Below are 25,273 nucleotides of genomic sequence, written 5' to 3'. Positions count from 1 at the left end.
CGGGGCCCAGAGTCCCGCGGCCCGGGCCCCAGCTGGCCTTGAGTGTGGTGGCATGCACTGTAAACCCAGCATTTGGGAAGCTGAGACAGGAGGATCACAGTTCGCGGCCAGGCTCAGCCACCTAGTGAGACCCTCCACAATTCAGTGTGACCTTGTTTCAAATGAAAGAATGAAAAAAGGGCTGGGGTGCAGCTCAGAGGTAGAATGCGTCTGGGTTCCACCTTCAGTACCACAAACGAAACAAAACACGAATACATCGGTAATTCTACATTTTGTTTTCAAAATGGAAAAATACTAAAAAGTTCTTATACTACAGCCTCTGAAGTTTTGATTTTATTCTCTGGTGTATGATATTTATAAAAACCCAAGTATAAACTTTAAATTGTTTTAAAAGAAAGGAAAAACATAATGGTGGAATGTTTGATGCATTAGAAGTTTCAGGTAGGCTGCGCATGGTGGTGCATGCTTGTAATCCCAGTACTTGGGAAGCTGAGACAGGAGGATCATAGGTTCTCAGCCAGCCTCAGCTACTTAGGCCCTCTGCAGCTTTTAGACCCTGTTTCAAAATAAAGAATAAAAAATAGGCATGGGGGTGTAGCTCAGAGGTAGAATGCCCCTTGGTTTGATTTTTAGTACTGCAAAACCCAAAAAGATTCACACTGGCGTCACTGTATTGTCTTTCTAGTGTCAATGGTAGTTTTGGACTTAATCCCGTCTCTTCTCTTGAGGAATTCACTGAAGAAGACATCAAAGTACCTCAAAAAGAGTGCTCGCTTTCTCTCTCTCTCTCTCTCTCTCTCTCTCTCTCTTTCTCTCTTTCTTTCTTTCTTTCTTTCTTTCTTTCTTTCTTTCTTTCTTTCTTTCTTGCAGGTCTGGGGATGGAATTTAGGGGCAGTTGACCCCCGAGCTACACCCCCTGCCCTATTTTTTATTCTTTATTTTGAAACCTGGTCTCACTGAGTTGTGGAGGTCCTAACTAAGTAGCTGAGGCTGTCCGCGAACCGCGATCCTCTTGTCTCAGCCTCCCGAATGCTGGGATTACAAGCATGAGCCACCACGCCCGGCTTGCTCTTTTTTATCTTATTTATTTATTTATTTATTTATTTATTTATTTATTGCAGTACTGGGGATGGAACCCAGGGGCATTCCACCTCTGAGCTATGGCCCCAGCACTATTTTTTATTCTTTATTTTGAAACAAGGTCTTACTAAGTTGTGGAGGGCCTCAGTAAGTAGCTGAGGCTGGCCTTGAACCTGTGATCCTCCTGTCTCAGCCTCCCAAGTACTGGGATCACAAGTGTGTGCCACCATGCCTGGCTTGAATGGTCCTTTTATGTTATGCTTTGTTTAGCAGCTTAAGGAAGTCATTGTCTCCATTTTACAATAAAATTTAGAAAATTAAAAAAAAATAATTACCCAATTTCTGTGTTCATGTCAAAATTCAAATCTAGTTTTCTTTTTTTTTTTTAGTACTGGGGATTGAACTCAGGGACATTCTACCTCTGAGCCACACCCCCAAAATGTTTTATTTTTTATTTTGAAACAGGGTCTAACTAAATTGTGGAGGGGGTACTCAAACTGCTGAGGTTGGCTGCGATCCTCTCATCTAAGCTTCCCACGTACTGGGATTACAAGCAAGTGCCATCACACCTGACTTCAGGTGTTTTTTTTTGTGTGTGTGTGTGTTTGTGTGGTACTGGGGATGGAACTCGGGAATGCTACCTCCTAGCTACACACCTGTCCCGATTTTTTATTCTTTATTTTGAAACAGGGTCTCGCTAAGCTTACTCAGCTCCAGTTTTCTTTTTAATGCTGAATTTATTTACCTATTCAACTTCTAGAGGTAAAAATTAAGTTTTGATGGAAATTACGCTGCATGGCATTAAAAACATTACAAGTCAGGTGTGGTGCTGTATGTCTGTAATCGCAGTACCTGGGAGGCTGAGACAAGGTGATCATCACAGGTTTGAAGCCAGTCTTACCAACTTAGACACTGTTTCCAAATAAAAAATATAAAATCAGTAAGTGGGTGTAGCCTGGAGGTAGAAGGTCTCTGAATTCAGTCCCACAACAACAACAACAAAAACAAACGACAGTAACAACAACAAAAAAGCCTACCCCCAAACAGATTAGACATTACAAAATATTAGTAAACCTGAAGACTTAGCAATGGAAACTACCTAACATGAAACAAAAAATTATCGTTTAAAAAGATGAAAAGACTAGCTGGGCGTGGTTGTGCACGTTTGTAATCCCAGTACTTGGGAGCCTGAAACAGGAGGATCACAGGTTCTTAGCCAGCCTCAGCTACTTAGTGAGGCCCTCTGCAACTTAGACCTAGTTTCAAAATAAATCATAGAAAAATAGGGTGTGATGGCCCACACTCGTAAACTCAGTACTTTGGAGGCTGAGACAGGAGGATCTGGGTTCACAGCTAGCCTCAGCTACTTAGGCCCTCCCTAACTTAGCGAGACCCTGGTTCAAAATAAAGAATAAAAAAACAGGACTGGGAGGCGCTGGGCGTGGTGGTGCATGCTTGTAATCCCAGCATTTGGGAGGCTGAGACAGGAGGATCGTGGTTTGAGGACAGCCTTGGCTTCTACTTAGTGAGGCTCTTTGCAACTCATTGAAACCCTGTTTCAAAATAAAGAATAAAAAATAGGGCTAGGGATGTAGCTCAGAGGTAGAATGCCCCTGGATTTCATCCCCAGTACCACACACATACAAAAAAAAAAAAAAAAAAAAAAAAAAAAAAAAATAGTGCTGGGGCGTAGCTCAGAGGTAGAATGCTGCTGGGTTCAATCCATGTTCACTGAGCTCAAAAGTCAAATAAAACTCCTGGATAGTACATTAAAGTTAAACTGCCCAAACACAGTACAAGTAGGAGGTCTATACAGGCAGACCACCTAGAGAGATGTTGCTTTCAGGGGAGTAAGTAGATAAGGGTGATAGGTTTCTTGTCAAAGGAGTACAAAGGTAAAGATGGTGGAGCAACATTTTTTTGGTATTTAATTAAAAAAAATAAAGAAAAGAAGTAGGATTAAAAAAACGTAAGCCAGGTGTGGTAGGTAGTGCACGCCTGTAACACCAGTATTTTCCATGCTGAGACATGAGGGTCTCAGGTTTGAGGTCAGCCTCAGCAATTTAGGGAGATTGAACAATCTAGTGAGACCTTGTTTTAAAAAAAAAAAGCCGGGCATGGTGATACCTCCTTGTAATCCTAGCATTTGGGAGGCTGAGACAGGAGGATCACGATTCGTGGACAACCTCAGTAGGTCCTCAATAAGGAGAATCTGTTTCAAAATAAAGAGAATAAAAAATAAGGCTGGGTTGTAGCTCAGAGGTAGAATGCCCCTGGGTTCCATTCCCGTGTATTGCAAAAAAAGGTGGGGGCGCTGGATGGGAGTACCTGGGATGTAGAATGTCCCTGTGTTCAATCCTCCCAAGAAAAGGGGGGTGTTGGGAGTACAGCTCAGTTGCAGAATGCCCCTGGGTTTAACTCCCAGTTTAAATAGATACAAATAGAAAATAAATAGCAAGCCAGGCATGGTAGTACATAGTAATCCCAGTACTTGGGAGGCTGAGACAGGAAGATCAAGTGTGAGACTGGACGCGGTTCGCAGACAGCCTCAGCTACTCAATGAGGCCCTCTGCAACTTAGTGAGACCCTGTTTCAAAGTAAAGAATAAAAAATAGGGCAGAGGGTGTAGCTCGGAGGTCAAATGCCCCTGGGTTCCATCCCCAGACCCGTGGTGGGTGGGGGAGAATAAGCATGGTGTGGTGGCACACACTTGTAATCCCCGCGCTTGGGAGGCTGAGACAGGATCGCACAGGTTTGAAGCCAATCTCAGCTACTGAGTGAGGCTGTCAGCAACTTAGTGAGATTCTGTTTCCAAATAAAATATAAAATAGGTCTGGGAGTGTAGCCTGGAGGTAGAAAGCCCCTGGGTTCCACCCCCCCAGTAACACAAACACACACACACACACACACACACACACACACACACACAGGCTAGGGGTGTAGCTTGGAGGTTGAATGCCCTGGGTTCCAGCCCCAGTACTGCAAAGTACTGCAAAAAAAAAAGTAAGATCATAGACTTAAACCTAATAACAAAGCAACCATTGATTGATTGATTGATTGATTGATTGATTGTGGTGATGGAACCCTGGGGTATTCTACCTCTGAGCCACACCCCAGCTTGATTAAGAGAAAGAAGGCTTTTTGAAAATGGTATAATAATTCGTAAGGCATAATAATCATAAACATTTATGTATGTAATAACAGATCTTTAAAAATATATGAAGCAATCTGGGCTTGGTGGTGCAGTTTGTAGTCCCACTACCTGGGAAGCTGAGACAGGAAGATCTCAGGTTCGTGGCCAGCCTCAGCTACTTAGTGAGGCCCTTCACAACTTAGTGAGACCCTGTTTTCAATTAAAGAATTAAAAAAAATAAGGCTGGGATAGTAGAATGCCTCTGGATTCCATCCCCAGTACTGCAGAAATCAAAACAAAACAACTGTGAAATATTATTATTGGAGGGTTTATAATATTAGTACTGGGAATAGTGAGGTAATTGTTTTATACATACTCGTAGATATTCAAGTAATCATGGGATCATGTTAGAAGGACCTTCAAATGATACTGATTCAAACTGTTGTCTATTATTATAGGCCAATATGGAAATCCTCTAAATAAATACATTCGGCATTATGAAGGATTATCTTACAATGTGGATTCATTACACCAAAAACACCAGCGTGCCAAAAGAGCAGTCTCACATGAGGACCAGTTTTTACGTCTTGATTTCCATGCCCATGGAAGGTGAGTACATTTATTGCTGTTCTTCTTTACTCAGTCTAAGTTAAGAGATTTATAAAGTCCCCATTTGGAAATTTAACCTCCACTGGAATTTGGTATATTTATTAAAACATGTGTTCTTTTAAAATGGATTGGCCTGCCGGGCGTGGTGGCGCACGCTTGTAATCCCCTCGCTTGGGAGGCGGAGACAGGAGGATCGCGCAGGTTTGAAGCCAGCCACGCTGGCTTAGGAGACCCTGTTTCCAAATAAAAAAGTATAAAAATAGGTCTGGGAGTGTAGCCCGGAGGTAGAAGGGCTTCCAGGAACCCCAGTACCACCAAAAAAAAAAAAATAAAATAAATAAATAAAAATGGTCTTTTACATATATAAGGAAACAGTTTATTTTAAATGTGTTTGGATTTATTTATTTATTTGTACTGGAGATGGAGCCCAGGGGTTTTCTACCTCTGGTTATACTCCCAGACCTGTTTTATATTTTATTTGAAAATAGGGTCTCACTAAGTTGTTGAGAGCCTCACTAAGTAGCTGAGGCTGGCTTCAAACCTGCAGGATCCTCCTGCCTCAGCCTCCCAAGTACTGGGATTACAAGCGTGTGCCACCACGCCCGGCAAATTTGTTTGAATTTATGAATGAGATCTTCTGTTATAGAAGATAAGTATCAAGCCAGTTGTGGTGGCACATGCCTGTAATCCCAGTACTTGGGAGGCTGAGACAGTAGGATTGCTGGTTCAAGAAAAGTCTCAGCAAAGACAGGCGTGGTGGCGCACGCTTGTAATCCCTGTGCTTGGGAGGCAGAGACAGGAGGCTCGCGTAGGTTCAAAGTCAGCTGCGCTGGCTTAAGAGACCCTGTTTCCAAATTAAAAAGTATAAAATAGGTCTGGGAGTGTAGCCCGGAGGTAGAAGGGCTTCCAGGAACCCCAGTACCACCAAAAAAAAAAAAAAAAAAAAAAAAAAGAAAAGAAAAGTCTCAGCAAGTAGTGAGACTCTTATCAACCTAGTGAGACCCTGTTTCCAAATAAAATAAAATTAGGCTGGGGCTATAGCTTGAAGGTAGATTGCTTCTGGATTAAATTCCCAGACAGACAGACAGACATTACCACTTTTTATATGTTTTATGGTTAATATGTCTATTTTCTGGTGCCAGCAGAAAAGGTAACTAGTTTTATGTTATTGAGTTATTTAATTTCTCATTAACTCAATTTTATCAGTTCTAAAATAACACCTGTAGCCAGGTGTGGTGGTGTATGATTTTAATCCCAGCGCTTGGGAGGCTGAGACAGGATGATCGCACAGGTTCAAAGCCAGCCTCAGCTACTTAGGCTCTCAGCAACTTAGTGAAATCCTGTTTCCAAATAAAGTATAAAATAGGGTGGAGTGTAGCCTGGAGGTAGAAAAGCCCCTGGGTTCCATCCCTAGTACCATATATACACACAGAAAAATAATAACACCTGTAGACAGATTACTTGCTTTACTGTGTTCAGTTCTGAAACAGAAGTGTTAAGGGATAAAGCAGAGCCTGGGGAGGAAGGGAAACTATTTATTGAGTGCCAGATTGTATTCTCAGTGCTTTATATTCATTTTCTTATTAATGTGTTAGTACCCAGACAAGATAAATACTTCTTTATATTTGAGGAAACTAAGGCCCAGAGAAGTTAAATAAACTGAGTACAGATGTGAAGCAGACCTGGCTGACTCAAAACCCTGGTGCCTTGCCCCTTTCTTTCTGCTGGGCTCCTAACTATGAAATCTTTGGGCTCCTTGTCAGGCTGTTGTCTTTTCTGCTGTAATTGTTGAATCTGTCCTTTTAATACTGATGTAACCTAGATTGAGATATCGATTATTCATTCCTCAATGGATTTTGTGCTTTCCAGTCTGTTTATTTTTTAAATTAATTTATTTTTTGCAGAACTGGGGATGGAACCCAGGGGCATTCTACCTCTGAGCTACATCCCTAGCCCTATTATTTGTTCTTTATTTTTATTTTTTTAATTTTTTTTTGTGGATCTGGGGGTTGAACCCAGGAATTGTATCTCCAAGTTATACTACCAGCCCAATTTTTTATTCTTTATTTGGAAACAGGGTCTCACTAAGTTGTGGAGGTCTCACTAAGTAGCTGAGACTGATCGTGTACCTGCATCCTCTTGTCTCAGCCTCCCAAATGCTAGGATTACAAGCGTGCGCCACCATGCCTGGCTCTATTCTTTATTTTGAAACAGGGTCTCACTGAGTTGCAAAGGGCCTCACTAAGTAGCTGTGGCTGTCCTTGAACCATGATCCTCCTGTCTCAGCCTCCCAAATGCTGGGATTACAAGTGTGCACTACCACACCTGGCTGTTTGTTTGTTTATTTATTTATTTATTTATTTTTGTAGTACTGGGATTGTAACCCAGGGTCATTATACCTTTAAGGTATAATGAGGAATAAAAAATAGGACTGGAGTCCTATTTTCTTTATTTTGAAATAGGGTCTCACTGAGTTGCAAAGAGCCTCACTAAGTAGTAGCTGAGGCTGTCTGTGAACTAGGATCCTCCTGTCTCAGCCTCCCAAATGCTGGGATTACAAGCCTGTGCCACCACGAATGGCCTGTTTGTATGTTTGTTTGTTTATTTATTTAATTTTTTTTTTGCGGGTTTGGGGATGGAACCCAGGGGCATTCGACCTCTGAGCTACACCTCTGCCCTATTTTTTTATTCTTTATTTTGAAACAGGGTCTCACTGAGTTACAAAGGCCCTCACTAAGTAGCTGAGGCTGTCCGCGAACCGCGATCCTCCATTCTCAGCCTCCCGAATGCTGGGATTACAAGCGAGCGCCACCATGCTCGGCTTCTGTTTGTTTATTTTTATAAAAGAATTTTTTTTTTTTTTGGTGGTACTTTGATTGAACCCAGGGGCATTCTACTTCTGACCTATCCTGACCTTGTTTTATTTTTATTTTGAAAATGAGTCTCATTAATGTGCAGAGGACCTTGCTAATTTGTTTAGCCTAGCCTTGAACATTAGATAGAAGGTGTCTCAGGCTCCAAAGTACTGTGATTACAGGTGTTCCTCACCACCTCCTGAGGTCTGTTTATTTTTAAAACTATTCTGTTAGGGCTACAAGATGACTTTTTGGTTGTTGTTTGGTTTTTTTTTTTTTTTTGCGGGTCTGAGGATGGAACCCAGGGGCATTTGACCTCCAAGCTACACCCCCTGCCCTACTTTCTTTTCTTCTCCCCTCCCTCCCTCCCTTCCTTCCTTCCTTCGTTTTTTAGGTCTGGGGATGGAACCCAGGGGCATTTGACCTCCGAGCTACACCCCATGCCCTGTTTTTTATTCTTTACTTTGAAACAGGGTCTCACTAAGTTATGTAAGGACTCACTATATATAGCTGAGGCTGTCCGCGAACCGCGATCCTCCAGTCTTAGCCTCCCGAATGCTGGAATTACAAGCGTGCGCCACCATGCCTGGCCTAAGATGGCTCTTAATGCTTTCTTTGTGGCAGGTTATTGCTCTGAAGTCTTTCATTAACTATTATTAGCCAGATTCCCTAATTTGCTTTTTAAGTTCTTCTGTAAATTAACCAGTGTTTATTATTCTAAACTTACTCTATTCTACTTTTCAGCATCAAGAGTCTTTTTCAAAGCTGGGCGTAATGGTGCATGCTTGTAATTCCACTGCTTGGGAGGCTGAGACAGGAAGATCACACAGGTTCAAAACCAGCCTCAGCTACTTAGTGAGGCTCTCAGCAACTTAGTGAGACCCTGTTTTCAAATAAAATATAAAAAATTGGTCTGGAAGGATATCCTGGAGGTAGAAAGCCCCTGGGTTCCACCCCCAGTACCTTAAAAAAAAAAAATAGGTCTGGGAGTATAGCCCAGAGGTAGAAAAGCCCCTGGGTTCCACCCCTAGTACCACACACACAAGAAAAGAGTCTTTTTCGTACAGAATGTTTTTCTGAGTGTTTGTTTTACATATACAATTTATTCTCTTTGACATGTATGTACGTATTTATTTGCAGTACTGGGGATTGAACCTAGGAGTATTCTACCTCTAAGCTACATCCCTAGCCCTATTTTTTATTCTTTATTTTGAAACAGGGTCTCACTAAGTTGCAGAGGGCTTTACTAAGTAGCTGAGGATGGCTGTGAACCTGAGATCCTCCTATCTCAGTGTCCCAAGTACTAGGATTACAAGTGTGCGCCACCACGCCCGACTGGCATTTATCTTAAATACTATCATCTTTTAATGTTCAGTTTAATTTCTGCCTCTTAGATACTTCACCCCTTTCTCTGAACTTGAAATTCCTCATCTGTACCATTTCATTTGATTTATGCTCCCTTCCTTTTCTTTCTTTCTTTCTTTTTTGTTTTGTTTTGTTTTGTTTTTTTTGTGATTCTGGGGGTGGAACCCAGGGGATTTTCTACCTCTGGGCTATACTCCCAGACCTATTTTATATTTGGAAACAGGGTCTCACTAAGTTGCTGAGAGCCTCACTCAGTAGCTGAGGCTGGCTTTGAACCTGCACAATCCTCTGTCTCAGCCTCCTAAGTGTGCACCATCATGCCTGGCTTGCTTCCTTGCTGTCCATGTGTGTATTCCTTATTTATTTTTCTCTAGCAGTGTTTTTTGTTCCTCATAGGCAAGCACCTGGTTACTGTTTAGTTTTGTCCATTATATTGCACATAGGATACAGGTCTTAGAAGAGACTTTGCGGTACAGGTTATGGAACCCACTCTGAGATATACCCCCCAGCCCTATTTTATTTTTTATTTTGAAACAGGGTTTCACTAAGTTGTGTAGAGCCTCACTAAGTTGCTAAGGCTGGTCTTGGACCTGTGATCCTCCTGTCTCAACTTCCCAAGTACTGGGATTATAAGCATGCACCATCATGCCCAGCTACATGGAAATAAATTTATTACTTAACATGTTTTCCATATTACAAAATTAATGGTCATTGCACATGGGCTGACTCAACCCTTTTCTTTTCCATAGAGTCCTTCCTTCCTTCTTTCTCCTTTCTTCCTCTTTTTTTTTGTTTTTGTTTTTGCAGGCCTGGGATTGGAACCCAGGGACATTCAACCCCCGAGCTACACCCCAGACCTAATTTTTTATTCTTTATTTTGAAACAGGGTCTTAGTTGCGGAGGGCCTCACTAAGTAGCTGAGGCTGTTTAGGAGCTATGATCCTCTGGTGTCAGCCTCCCAAATGTTTCTTCCTTTCTTTTATTCATCCATCCATTCATCCCTCTACCTACCCACCCTCCCATAAGGATTTTGTAAGATAATTTGAAAAGAGGACTTAATCTGTTTGGAAAAGTGTGCCAGTGGAGCTGGGCGTGGTGGCACACTCTTGTAATTCTGCGCTTGGGAGGTGGAGACAGGAGGATCATGCAGGTTCGAAGCCAGCCGTCTGGCTTAAGAGACCTTGTTTCCAAAAAATAAAATAGTATAAAATAGGTCTGGAAGTGTAGCCTGGAGGTAGAAGGGCTTCCATGAACCCCAGTACCACCCAAGAAAAAAGTGTGCCAGTGGAAGTAAACTTGGTAGTTAGCACATAATAATATTTAATATTGACAGCTTATGATCTGGGCGTGGTGGCACATGATTGTAATTCTTGCGCTTGGGAGGCTGAGACAGGAGGATCGCACAGGTTCGAAGCCAGCCTCAGCTACTTAGTGAGGCTCTCAGCAACTTAGTGAGACCCTGTTTCCAAATAAAATATAAAATAGGTCTGGGAGTATAGCCCAGAGGTAGAAAGCCTCTGGGTTCCACCTCCAGTATCACCAAAAAAAAAAAAAAAAAAAAAGGATTGACAGCTTATTTATTTATTTATTTTTCTTTTTGGTGGTACTTGGGGTGGAACCCAGGGACTTTTCTACCTCCGGGCAGTACTCCCAGATCTATTTTATAATTTATTTGGAAACAGGGTCTCACTAAGTTGCTGAGAGCCTCACTAAGTAGCTGAGGCTGGCTTCGAACCTGTGCGATCCTCCTGTCTCAGCCTCCCAAGCGCTGGGATTACAAGTGTGCACCACCACTCCCGGCTTGACAGCATATCTTTAAAAATAATTTGGACTGGGTGCAGTGGCTCGTACTTATAATCCCAGCTACTTGGGAGCTTGAGGCAGGAGGACTGCAAGTTTATGGCCAGCCTTCAAGAATTAGTGAGACCCTGACTCAAAATAAAAAGAGGGCTGGGGACGTATCTTAGTGGTAGAGTGTTCCTGTATTTAATCTCTAGTACTGGGGTGAAAAATAGGGGTGGGGGTGTAGGTTAGTGTTTTTTTGGGAGAGTGTGATCTTTTAAGCATCTTTATTAAGAAGCAGGTAAATATTAAGAGGCAATGAACATATGGAGACATCAGGGAAGTTGTACTTGAGTGTAGTTATTCCTAGTAATCACTCACCCAGTCTTACCATGAGCCTGTTTAATTTAGATAAGGTAGACTTCTATTTATCATGACAGTCCTGCGGTCTGGGACTCCTGGATTACACCATTGAAAAGTTTTTTGCTCTTAGCTAAAATCACAATTCCTTGGGAAAAGGCAAGTTCTTTATATATATAAATAAAAAAAATATATAAATAAATATATATAAATATATAAATATATATATGTATATATATATGTATATATATGTATATATATGTATATATATATATATATATATATATATATATATATATATATATATATATATATATATTGGTACTGGGGATGGAACCCAGGGGCATTCTACCTTTGAGCTATGCCTTCAGCCCTATTTTTTATTCTTTATTTTGAAACAGGGTCTCACTGAGTTGCAATGGGCCTCACTAAGTAGCTAAGGCTGTCTGTGAACTATGATATCTTCTTGTCTCAGCTTCCCAAATGCTGGGATTATAAATGTGCACCACCATGCCCGGCTCTTTTTATTTATTCTATATTTTAACAATTATTCTTCTTTTCTTTTGCGTAACTGGGGGTTGAACCCAGGGACATTCTTACTCTATTTCTTATTTTGAAACAGGGTGTCACTAAGTTGGGGAGGGCCTCACTAAGTTGCTGAGGCTTGCCGTGAACCTTCTCCTCCTGTCACAGTCTCTCATGTTCTGGGATTACAAGCATGCACCACCAAGCCCAGCTATTCTAGTGACTCTAACTCATAGAAAGACCTTCCTCCCTTCCTCCTCCTCCTTTTTTTTTTGCAGTCCTGGGGTTTGAACTCAGGGACATTCAATCTCCAAGCTATGCTCCAAGCCCTATTTTTTATTCTTTATTTTTGAAACAGGGTCTCACTAAGTTGAAGAGGGCCTTGCTAAGTAACTGAGGGCTGGCTGTGAACCTACGATCCTCCTGTCTCAGCCTCCCAAACACTGGGTTTACAAGCATGCTCCAGCATGGCAGGCTAGTCTAATGTCTCTAACCTACAGAAAGTCCTTCCTTTCATCCTTCTGTCCTTCCTGTCCTGGGTATTGAACTCAGAGGCAATTTACCTTCAAGCTATACCTCTAGCTCTATTTTTTCTTCTATTTTGAAACAGGATCTCACTAAGTTGAAGAGGGCCTCACTAAGTATCTGAGGCTGGCCATGAACCTGTGAACCTCCTCTCTCAGCCTCCCAAGGCTTTTTTTTTTTTTTGGTGGTGGTACTGGGGATGGAACCTAGGGGCATACTACTTCTGAGTTATACCCCAGCCCTATTTTTTATTCTTTATTTTGAAGCAGGGTCTCATTGAATTCCAAAGGACTTCACTAAGTACCTGAGGCTGTCCGTGAACCATGATCTTCCTGTCTTGGAGGTATTTTTTATGTAAAAATTTAGAAGATAGAGCCAGATGTGGTTTCACAGGCTTGTAATCCCAGCATTTGGGAGGCTGAGACAGGAGGATTGTGGTTCATGGACAGCCTCAGCTACTTAATGAGGCCGGTTTCAACTTAGACCCTGCTTCAAAATAAGGAATAAAGCCGGGTGTGGTGGTGCATGCTTAAAATCCCAGCATTTGGGAAGCTGAGATCCGGGGGATTGCGGTTTGTGGACAGCCCCAGCTATTTAGTGAGGCCCTCTGCAACTCAGTGAGACCCTGTTTCAAAATAAAGAATAAAAAATAGGGCAGGGGGTGTAGCTCGGAGGTTGAATGACCCTGGGTTCCATCCCCTGACCCGCAAAAAAAAAAAAAAGGAATAAAATAGTGCTGGAGGAGTAGCTCAGATGTAGAATGCCTTGGGTTCTATCCCAGGACTGGAAAAAAAAAAAAGAAAAAAAAGAAAAAAGAAAAGTCTAGAAGGTGGTACCTTTTAGATAATTTATAGAATTATATTCTAACGTAAGTTTTTTTATTGCTCTGTCCCAAAAGTGGTCCTAGTACTTTTGTTACTTATCTGTTTTGGATATAGAATACTTTTCTAATGCTTGAGAAAGGAAAACTAACCGTTGTTGCCACATAGTGAATTTCATGTCTTGAGTATTGAGACCGGGGAATCAGCATCACATTGGTATATATTTTTTAAATTGTTGTCATTTGTTAACTTGAGTTCATCCTCCAATAACTTCTCTTCATTCTTTACAACTTTATTGTAATATCACTATGGAAAGTCAAAAAAGAATTATAATACAAATACTACAATCAAGATGAGATACTAAATACTAATGATCTATAAAATCCATTAAATTTGAGGGGTAAGAAAACATTCCTAGTGCAACTAATGTTTCCTGTGTTGGTCATCTTACCTCTTTGAAGGATTTAAAAGTTTATCTTTGATGATAGTGTAGTATATTATAGTAGTAATAAACAAGACTAAATTTTCTAAAAGAAGCATAATAAAGACAGTTTATTTCTATTCTTGGAAGTGGTTTAAGCATTAATAATCAGGATTCTTAAGGTGTTGTAAAAGGTGATTTTTCAGGTAGTGATAGGTCACATGAGGTTATATTATTTTCATTTCTGTATCTTACTTGCATTTGTTTGGATCTTAAAAGGGTATTTGTTGGTGGAGAATGATCACAGTCCACTGAGACTCCAGCAACACTCAGCCTGTCTCAGCTTGACTTTTTCATCATATGTTTGAGAGGCGTTTGTGATCTAGTAGAAAGAGTAATATGCAGCAACCAGACTCTGGAGTTAGAGTCCTAATGCTGGTCTCCTGGTCTTGAGTCAGCCCTTTGATAAGAATCTGCATCATGCCGGGCGCGTGGTGGCGCACGCTTGTAATCCCAGCATTTGGGAGGCTGAGACTGGAGGATCGTGGTTCACGGACAGCCTCAGCTCTAAGTGAGGCCCTCCGCAACTCAGTGAGACCCTGTTTTAAAATAAAGAATAAAAAATTGGGCAGGAGGTATAGCTCGGAGGTTGAATGCCTCTGGGTTTCATGCGAGACCCCCAAAAAAGAAGAAAAATCTGCATCATGCCTCCTTTGTACTTTGACTGTACGGCATACGAGGAAGCAGCATATATAAAAGGATTCTGGCCAGGAGTGGTGGCACATGCTTGTAATCCCAGTACTTGGTGGGAGGTTGAGACAGGAGGATCCAGGTTCACGGCCAGCCTCAGCTACAGAGTTAGGCCCTTCTTAAATTAATGAGATCTTGTTTCAAAATAAAGAATAAAAGATAGGGCTGGGGTGTAGCTCAGAGGTAGAATTTACTGGGTTCCATTCTCCGTACTAAAAAAAAAAATTCTATACCAGAATCTATTATAATATTCAAGTAACACTTTTTCAGAAGTTAAGTTTTTTAACAATAACAATTAAATTAACATATGACTCTTTTTTTTTTTTTGCGGTACCAGGCGAGGATGGAACACAGGGGCATTCTATCTCTGTGCTATACCCCCAGCCCTATTTATTTATTTATTCTTATTTACTTATTACTTACTTACTTACTTATGAATGGAACCCAGGGGCATTCGACTTCTGAAATACTCCCCTGCCCTATTTTTTATTCTTTATTTTGAAACAGGGTCTCACTAAGTTGTGGAGGGCCTCACTAAGTAGCTGAGGCTGTCCGCGAACTGTGATCCTCAGGTCTCAGCCTCCTGAAAGCTGGGATTACAAGTGTGCACCACCATGCCTGGCTTTTTTTAAAAATTAAATTAAATTATATTTTTGTGGTACTGGGGGTGGAACCCAGGGGCTTTTCTACCTCTGGGCTATACTCCAGACCTGTTTTATAATTTACTTGGGAACAGGGTCTCACTAAGTTGCTGAGAGCCTCACTAAGTAGCTGAGGCTGGCTTTGAACCTGTGTGATCCTCCTGTCTCAGCCTCCCAAGCACTGGAATTACAAGCATGCACCACCATGCCTGACTCTTTTTTTTAATTTTTGAAACAGGGTCTCACTGAGTTGCGAAGGGCCTTGCTAAGTAGCTGAGGTTGTTTGTGAACTGCAGTCTCACCTTCCCGAAGGCTGGGATTACCAGAAACAGGGTCTTGCTAGGTTGATGAGAGTCTCACTACTTGCTGAGGTTATCCTCGAACCTGCAGTCCTTCTGTCTCAGTTTGCCAAGTATTAGGATTATGGGTGTGCAACACCATGCCTGGCTAAGAGTTTACTTTATTTTTTCAGTACTGGGAATGGAACCCAGGGGCATTGTACCCCTGCCCTATTTTTTTATTCTCTATTTTGAAACAGGGTCTCACTGAATTGCAAAAGGCCTCACTAAGTAGGTGAGGCTATCTGCGATCCTCCTGTCTCAGCCTCCCAAATTCTGGGATTACAAGCATGTGCTACCATGCCTGGCTAGAATTTACATTTTATAAAATACAAAATAGCATAAATATATGAACTATGAAGCAGATGGTAGTGGAATTAAAATTAGAAAATTGGAATCCAGTAGCTTAGTTAAATTATGTCCAAATGCTGATTATTCATTTGTAGTTTATTTTATAGATTGGGACAGACTTTAATTCATTTGCTTTCTTTCTACCATTTTTCTTCCTTGTAGGTTCTCCTTCATTCTATTTTTGTTGGTGTATGTTTTGATGCCAATTAGTTTTAATATTAATAAAAGGATTTTGAATAATCGATGTTTAATTATTTTATTATCTGTATACTGCTTGATTGTGCATAAGTAATTGAGAACTGATTTTATGTGTGGTTTTATTTTTATTTTTTATTTTTTTGTGGTACTGGGGATTGAACCCAGGGGTTTTCTACTTCCAGCTACACTCCCAGCCCTATTTTTTATTTTATTTGGAAACAGGGTCTCACTATGTTGCTGAGAACCTCACTAAGTAGCTGAAGCTGGCTTTGAATCCGTGTGATCCTCTTGTCTCAGCCTCCCAAGTGCTGAGATTATAAGCATGTGCCACCATGCCCAGCTTTGTGTGTGTGTGTGTGTGTGTGTGTGTGTGTGTGTGTGTGTTTCCGTGTCTGGGGTTGGAACCCAGGGGGATTCGACATCCCAGCTACACCTCCTGCCCTATTTTTTATTCTTTTTTTTAAACTGGGTCTCACTAAGTTGCAGAGGGCCTCAATAAGAAGCTGAGGCTGTCCACGAACCACGATTCCCCGGTCTCAGCCTCCTGAATGCTGGGATTACAAGTGTGCACCACCACGCCCGGCTATGTGTGGTTTTAATTCATTTTATTAGTGGGAATAATGTTTTGGATATATGAGATGATTATCTTACAAGATCAACGTTGAGGTTGGAAGGGAGGGACCTCCTTTAGGTGTTGTTAAATTCCCTATATCTGGGTGCTACCTATAATCCCAATACTTGGGAAGCTGAGATAAGAGGATGGTAGGAGCCGGGCGTGGTGGCGCACGCTTGTAATCCCCGCGCTTGGGAGGCAGAGACAGGAGGATCGCGTAGGTTCGAAGCCAGCCACACTGGCTTAAGAGACCCTGTTTCCACATAAAAAAGTATAAAAATAGGTCTGGTAGTGTAGCCTGTGGGAGTGTAGCCGGAGGTAGAAGGGCCTCCAGGAACCCCAGTACCACCAAAAAAAAAAAAAAAAAAACAAACAAAGAGGATGGTAGGAGGACTTCTGGGAAGATGGCGACCTAGAAAAGCAGCCTTTAGGAGTCCTGCTAACACTCGATCTCTAATGCCACAAAATCAGCGCTTTTCATAGCCAGAAACACAATCAGCAGAGAAATAAAAAATGTAAACACAAGGGACAGAGAAAAAGAAAACTAGAAGAACAACCAGAGAACAGAAAAGAAACTAGCCCGGATTGCGGAGCTGCACCAGCACCATCATGCCTCACAGCACCAGGCTCCAGAGAGGAAAGGTAAACAAGGAGCTGAAGTGAGCAGCTGTGGATCATTCGGGTGTAATTCAGCAGTTCTTTCAGCGTAAAGAACATCTAAAACTCCCAGTGGCCAAGCTCATCACGCCTTCCAGTGACTCAGAATGGAGCTCCAATCCAGAAAAGAAATATGCCAGCTTCATGGCTGAGGGCGTGGCAGCGGTGCCATATTGCCAGCAGCTGCGACAAGTCCACCACCCCCTTGACAACGTGCATAATAACTCTGAGTAAAATTGCGGCAGAGAAATCCCCAGTGACTTGCGCAGCTTTGATAAAATCTCCCTGGGTCTGAGATTTTTGAAGTCCAACCCAGTGAAGGGAGTAGTGGTGGCAGAGATACCACACCCGAGTCACAGCTCCCCGTGGGAAAACGCTCAGCCTGGCACCCCCACAGTTTCGTGCAGCCTTGATTAACTCCCTGGGTCTGAGACTTCACGATACAACCTAGTAAAGGAGTAGTGGCAGCTGAGATTACCACAAACTCGAGATCCAGAGCACCCTAAGTGAAGTTGTGATGACCCAGGGAAGAACCCAGAGAAGGCACAAACTTCTGAAATCATGGGAAAAGAGGAACAACAATAGAGTAATGAATGGCCACAACCCCATAATATCAGAACCTGATAACACAGAAACTCAGAGATCTCCAGAAGATCAAATCAGGAATATAACTGTAGAAATAGTACAGGACCTTTGAAAAGATTTAGAGAGACTCTAAAAGAAATAAAGGAAGCAATTATTAAAATAAATGCCTCAATTCAAAGTATAAACCATCGATTAGACCACATGGAGAATAGAATCTCGCTCCTAGAAGAGGATCACTCCAAAAACGAACGCATAATTTATAATTTAGAAAAAAAATCAGACAGCAGGAATCTGACATTGAAGAAATATGGGCCCATTTTAAGAGAGCTAACCTAAGAATAATCAGAATAGAGGAGGGAAAAGAAGGTGAAACCAAAGGGATCAATAGTATCTTCAAAGAAATAATAGCAGAAAATTTTCCAAACATAGAGCAAGAGGTCGATACACAGGTCCAGGAAACTTATAGAATCCCTTCAGACAGGATCAGAGAAAAGGTTCCCCATGCCACATAATTGTCAAAATGACTAATGTGGAAGCCAAGCAGAGAATCTTAAAGGCAACAAAAACAAAAGGCCAAGTGACATTCAGGGGCAAACCAATTAGAATCACTCCAGACTTCCCAAACCAAGTCATGAAAGCCAGAAGGGCATGGAGTAACATTTCAAACTCTGAAAGAAAACAACTTCCAGCCAAAAATTTCCTACCCAGCACAACTATCTATCAAATTAGATGGGGAAATAAGAAGCTTCCATGAGAAACAGAAACTGAAGGAATTTATGTCTTCAAAACTAGCGCTAGAGAAAATACTCAAAGAGATTAACTACAAAGAAGAAATAGGTAGCCGGGCGCGGTGGCGCACGCTTGTAATCCCCGCGCTTGGGAGGCGGAGACAGGAGGATCGCGCAGGTTCGAAGCCAGCTGTGCTGGCGTAAGAGACCCTGTTTCAAAAATATAAAATAGGACTGGGAGTGTAGCCCGGAGGAAGAAGGGCTTCCAGGAACCCCAGTACCACGAAAAAAAAAAAAAAAAAAAAAGAAGAAATAGGTAATACACACTAGAACTAGAGAAACAAGATTTTCTATCCAGCAGACAACTAAGCAAAGAAGAATATATTCATGTGTTTATTGGTTAAAATCTTTGGAGATTCATTATTTATTTTAGTCTTTTACCTATTTCTAAATTGTATTATTTGCTTTTATTGTTGCTAATTTTTAGGATTTCTATTTGGAATATTAATATACCTTCAGATATAGCATTTGGAAATATTTTATCTCATTCTATCAGTAACTTTTAACTGTTTACATTGTCTTTGGATGTACATTTTTTTTATTTTTTAGGAAGTTTGTTTATTCTTTTGTTGCCTGTGCCTTTGAAATCATATCCAAGAAATCACTGCTAATTTCAGTGTTATGAAGTGTTATGACCCAGGTTTTCTTCTAAAAGTTTATAGTCTTAAGATTTACATTTAGGTCTTTTATCTATTTTGAGTTAATATTTGTATATGGTGTTAGGTAAGGGTCCAATTTTATTTTTTTTTCATGTAATTATTATTTCTCAACAATATTTAGTGAAAAATTTATTATTTCCTTCACCAAATGTTCTTGGAAACCTTATAAAAATAACTTGACCATATATGGAAGTATTTCTAGGCTTTTTATTTTACTCCACTGGTTTATATATCTGTCTTTATAGCAGTACTACACTGTTTCAATTATTGTAGCTTTATAAGGTTTGAAATCAGAAAATGTACATCTTCTAGCTTTGCTCTTTTTTGAGATTGTTTTGGGTATTTAGAGTTCATATTTTATGTTAGGATAGAATTTTTCTTTTTTTTTTCTTTTTCTTTTTTTTGAAGATTTAAAGAAGTTTATTAGAAAGATAGAAATACAGAAAATAGAAATACAGTCCCATAGCCGGGCGTGGTGGCGCACGCTTGTAATCCCCGCGCTTGGGAGGCTGAGACAGGAGGATCACACAGGTTCGAAGCCAGCCTCAGCTACTTAGTGAGGCTCTCAGCAACTTAGTGAGACCCTGTTTCCAAATAAAGTATAAAATAGGTCTGGGAGTGTAGCCTGGAGGTAGAAAGCCTCTGGGTTCCACCGTAGTGCCACTAAAAAAAAAAAAAAAAAAAAAAAAAAAAGAAATACAGCCCCACGCCAAAATGGCATGAGGGGGTGACTCGAAATGAATACACCCTAGGATAGATTTTTTTCTGGAAAAAAAAAAAAAAGAGGATGGTAGGTTGTAGACCAGTGTGTGGTAACTTAGCAAGAACCTGTTTCAAAGTAAAAGTGAAAAAATAAAAAGGGCTGAAGTATAGTGCAGAGGTAGATCCCCTGGGTTCAACTTTCCATTCCTTCTGTTGTTCCCCTAATTTTTTTATCCTTCTTGGGTGTGAAGTTAATCTAGTTTTTGCTTAGATACCCAACCCATGTAACTTTCTTCTTTTCAAAATTATTTTAGTATTTTAGGTTCTTTGTCTTTCTCTATAAATATTAGCACTACCTTATCAATTTCTAGAGGAAAACCAGCCGAGACTTGATGAATTATAGATACTTTTGGAAAAGTTGATATCTTGTTCCCTAACCCCCTTTGGACCTGGGGATCAAACCCAGTGCTTCACACATTCTAAGCACTGTGCAATTTAGAAGCCCTAGGGAAAATAAAGTAGTTTAAAGTTTGTGTGGTGTGTGTGCGTGCATGTATATTTTGTAAAAGAAAGGACATGCACACTCGAGAGAGAGTACACATCTGAGGTGGATGTCCCAGTTTCCTACATGCTGCATACTGAGTGTTAGAAAGTAGGGGAAATTGGCAAAGCTACAGAATTACTGGAGAGAGATGACATGTGTAGCGTGGTAAATGATAGTAATTTCTCATGAAGCTTGTTGTTTTTTTTAAAATCTCCAGTTAACTTATTTTCTGTTCAAATAATTTTGCTTTACTATATAGGAATTACTGAATAGTTATTGTTTAATTCTATATAATTTGGAGTTTACACAACCCCTAGGTTGACTTTTAAGTAGAACTTTTATAAGAAACTCTTTGTATATTTCCCAAATTGAAGAATGTTGTAATACAGTCCACATTTTGCAGACTTTTTGGAAAAGAAAATAAACAGTAATTGTTTATCGTTTGTATCTTTTTAAATTCAGCTTTTCCCCCTCTTCCTATCCCATTTTGCAGACATTTCAACCTACGGATGAAGAGGGACACTTCTCTTTTTAGTGATGAGTTTAAAGTAGAAACATCAGATAAAGTACTTGACTATGATACCTCTCATATCTACACTGGACACATATATGGTAAGTTGAGTCATCACAGAACTCTTTCTATATAAGAAAATTTTATTTAGAAGCATAGTAGACATTTCAGAAAAGATGATATAAAGCCTGAAGAAAGCGGAAATAGACTTTAGACTCTCCCGAAAGCAGAGAAGACCACAGAATGCCTTTCCATTTAGCTGTCCTGAGTGTCAAGGGTCCTAGAAGACTGTCAGACCCCCCTTAGAAGTCAAGCCTGTCATTTTGTAAGTCAGGGAGATCCTGATTTGGAGGTCCACATTCAGAAAGCATCTTCCACAAGTGCTCTGGATCTGTGGATTAGATTTGGATGATTCCTGGGGATGAACGTTAGGTGTATAGACAGTGTGGCAGGGGAGAAGAGAATTGAGGGGGAATCCAGATACTAAAAGCTGGGCATGGTGGTGCACACCTGTAATTCCACCATTTAGGAGGCTGAGGAAAGAAGACCACAAGCTGCGGGACCCCGTGACTGTTTCAAAATAAAAAGAGCTTGGGGGATATAGCTCAGAGGTAGAACACCCCTGGGTTCAATTCTCAGCTCCTCCTCCAAATAACTAAGAAGATCCTCAGTTTGTTGTTGTTGTTGGTTTTTTTTTTTTTTTTTTTTTTTTTTTGTACTGGAGATTCAGTCTAGGGGCGTTCTACCTTTGAGCTACACCCCCAGCCCTTTTTTTAATTTTTGAAACAGGTCTTACCAGGTTGATAAGAGTCTGAGTTGCTGAGGCTGGTGGAGAACCTGTGATTCTCCTGTCTCAGTCTCCCAAGTGCTGCGATCACCAGTGTGCACTGCCATACCCACTGATCCTCAGGCTTTTTATTTTTTTTGGGGGGGTGGAACCCAGGGGCTTTTCTACCTCCCGGCTATACTCCCAGGCCTATTTTATACTTCATTTGGAAACAGGGTCTCACTAAGTTGCTGAGAGCCCTAAGTAGCTGAGGCTGGCTTCAAACCTGTGCAATGCTCCTGTCTCAGCCTCCCAAGCTGATCCTCAATTTTTAAGTCAATTTGGAATTTATTTTTACATATTAGATTTCCACCTAAAATCATAACACTCTGCAAACTTAACTGTTTAAAGAAATGCTTCTTATTTTTTCATCATGCCAGGTAAATGTGCCATTTCTACACTTAAACTTTCCTAGTTTTAGATTAATAGTAAATTTTAAGTTTTTATACTCTTTAAATCTATAATCAAAGTAAGGAGTTCTTTTTTCTATCAGTTTAGTTTTTTAGTGCCAAAGTATAATTTTCTGTTATTTTTTGACCATTTATTTTGCTGGGCAAATAGTTTAAGTAGTTTCTCCCCTTATTTGCTAGGTGATTTTGAAGAAAAGAACAAGACTATAACTTAATTTGTAGATAAAAATGATGTCATTTAAAATATATGCCTTGGAGAGACCCGAGGATCACGATTTATGGACAGCTTAGCTACTTAGTGAGGCCTTTGAAACAGTGAGACTCTGTTTCAAAATAAAGAATAAAAAATAGGGCAGGAGTGTAACTCAGGTTGAATGCCCCTTGGTTCCATCACCAGACCCACACCCCCACACAAACACACACACACCCACACACACACACACACACATATAATATAACAAATATATAAATATGTAAATATAAATATAAGTACAAATATACATATATAAAATATATATATATATGTATATATATGGAGGGAGAGAGAGGGAGGGAGAGAAAGAGAGAGAAGCACCTTGGGCTTTTATCTTTAGTCCACAGTTAACTCAAAGTTAACTAATTAAGCTGGGCGTGGTGGTGCACGCTTGTAATTCCAGCATTCTGGAGGCTGAGACAGGAGGGTCGCAGTTCGCAGACAGCCTCAGCTACTTAGTAAGGCCCTTTGCAACTCAGTGAGACCCTGTTTCAAAATAAAGAATAAAAAATAGGGCAGAGGGTGTAGCTCAGAGGTCAAATGCCCCTGGGTTCCATCCCCAAACCCGCAAAAAAAAAAAAAAGTCAACTAATTAATGTTAATTTATAGCTTAGGGTTTATGAAAAGCCTGGGGCTGGGGAGTATATAGTGGTAGTAGCTTGAGTTTAGCCCCCAGCACAGAAAACAGAAAAACCAAAAAGAAATGATAGGAAAACCTTCACTTTTCTTCCTTGTGGTACTGGGAATAGAGTCCAGGAAAACCTGTATTTTTTTTTTTTTTTTGGTGGTGGTACTGGGGATGGAACCCAGGGGCATTCTACCTTTAAGCTATACGCCCAGCCCTATTTTTTTTCTTTATTTTGAAACAGGGTCTCACTGATTGCAAAGGGCCTCACTAAGTAGCTGAGGCTGACCGCGAACTGTGATCCTCCTTTCTTAGCCTCCTTTTAAATGCTGGGATTACAAATGTGCGCCACCATGCCCAGCTTGGAAAACCTGTTTTTAGTGGGTTTGTTTGTTTGTTTGTTTGTTTATTTATTTATTTATTTATTTATTTATTTATTTATTTAGCGGTGCTGGAGATTGAACCCAGGGCATTCCATCTTTGTGCTACACCCCCAGTCTGATTTTTTTTTTTATTCTTTATTTTGAAATAGGGTCTATGTTTTGGAGAGCCTCACAAAGTAGCCTCCCAAGTATGGTATTACAAGTGTTTGCCACATGCCCGGCTGCAAGTGGGACAATTTTAAAAGGGAAATTCAACTTTTTTTGTTTGTTTGCTTTTGAGTCAGGGGCTTGCTGTGTTGCCTGGGGTAGCCTCAAACTCGAATCCCTGGGCCCAAGAGACTCTTCTGCGCCTCCTGAGGCGCTGGCAATCCAGGTGTCCTCAACCACATTTTGTTTCTTAACTTTTTTTTCTTAATTTTTTTTTTTTTTCCAGTACTGGGGGATGGAACCCAGGGGCATTCTACCTCTGAGCGACACCCTCAGCCCTATTTTTATTTTTAATTATTGTTCATTTTGAAATAAGATCTCACTAAGTTGCAAAGGGCCTAAGTAGCTGAGGCTGGCTGTGTAATCCTGTCTCAGCCTCCCAGATGCTGGGATTACAAGCGTGAGCCACCATACCTGTCTGTTTCTTAACTTTTTTTTTTTTTTTTTTTTTTTTTGTGGTACTGGGGTTCCTGGAAGCCCTTCTTCCTCCGGGCTACACTTCCAGACCTATTTTATATTTTTGAAACAGGGTCTCTTACGCCAGCACGGCTGGCTTCGAACCTGCGCGATCCTCCTGTCTCCGCCTCCCAAGCGCGGGGATTACAAGCGTGCGCCACCACGCCCGGCTCCTGTTTCTTAACTTTTAAGGCCCTCTCTTAGGGTTAGCGGTTTGGGCCTATAGTCCTAGCTATTCAGGATGGCAAGGCAAGAGGACGGGCCCCTTGAGCCCAGGAGTTCAAAGCCAGTTTGGGCAGTGTAGTAAGGCCTTGTCTCTAAAACAATAATAAAACAAAAAAGGGTGCAGGGGCTGAGGATGTAGCTCAGTGGTAGAGCACTGGCCTAGCATGGGTGAAGTCCTGGGCACAATCCCTAGCACCAGGAAAATAACATAAAATAAAGCCCCTTTCCCTATTTTTCACCCTTTTGTGCCATTTGATTTTGGTACTCAGATTTTGTGATTACATTAAGGACCCAATGTATACTTTTTTTTTTATTTTTCCTTCACTAGAGAAGTATAATTAATGGAAAAGTATTATAGATCTACAGATCTTTGTCTAGTATCTTACAAAGAATTGTTAAAATACTTTTGTTCTCAAATTGCTCTCAAAATATTTCAGATGTTTCTTTTTTTGTTACTGAGATTGAACCCAGAGGCATTCTACTTCCAAGCTACACATCCGGCCCCATTTTATTTATTTTTTGGAAACAGTTCTCAGTAGGTTCTTGAGAGCCTTGCTTAAGTTGCCCAGACTGGCTTTGAACCTGTCATCTTCCTGTCTCAGCCTCCCAAGTGCAGAGATTACAAGTGCACCACCTGCCCAGCTCTCAGATGTTCATATTTAAAAATGTACTTATAAAACCTAAAGGTAGCAAAGAAGACAAAAGATCTCTGAATAGTATATCAAGTGAGAAAGGAGTTTTTTTTTTTCTTACGGAATTAAAGCAAAAATTTGAAAATATACTTTTGAAATTTTAAGATACTTGAATGTATTTACTATAAAATTTACAATTTATTAATTGGTCTGCTTGCTTCTAAGTGTGTTAATGTAACAATTACTTATTGAATGATTACTATATGCATACTAGGCACTGGACTAGGTGCTAGGAATATAATTGTCAACAAGACATGTTCTGTTTTTCATTATTTTTATTAGCAATGTATAGTTTAGCTAAATGATAGTTGCTGTTTATATTTTAAATTTAACATGGTATTTTTTATGTGAAAATTAATTTCTCTAGTAAATTTGTCCTCTTA

At 40.6% G+C, this 25,273-nt stretch overlaps 1 protein-coding gene across 2 annotated transcripts in view; it reads left to right on the top strand.

Annotated features, from left to right (window-relative positions):
- Positions 1 to 25,273, top strand: part of ADAM10 (ADAM metallopeptidase domain 10) — a gene marked incomplete at both ends in the record, with an annotated part of 135,135 nt that overhangs the window by 27,430 nt on the left and 82,432 nt on the right. For both annotated transcript variants that reach the window (XM_080693413.1, XM_080693412.1), the window contains 2 exons: positions 4,672 to 4,822; positions 20,796 to 20,914. In XM_080693413.1, the coding sequence (XP_080549539.1) occupies positions 4,672 to 4,822; positions 20,796 to 20,914 (270 nt within the window). The remainder of the gene's footprint in view (positions 1 to 4,671; positions 4,823 to 20,795; positions 20,915 to 25,273) is intronic.

This window comes from Muscardinus avellanarius (genome assembly GCF_963383645.1).
Source record: "Muscardinus avellanarius genome assembly, chromosome: 3".
NCBI lineage: Eukaryota > Metazoa > Chordata > Mammalia > Rodentia > Gliridae > Muscardinus > Muscardinus avellanarius.
The sequence above is the reverse complement of the archived record's forward strand: the minus strand, read 5'-3'. Positions and strand labels throughout refer to the sequence as shown.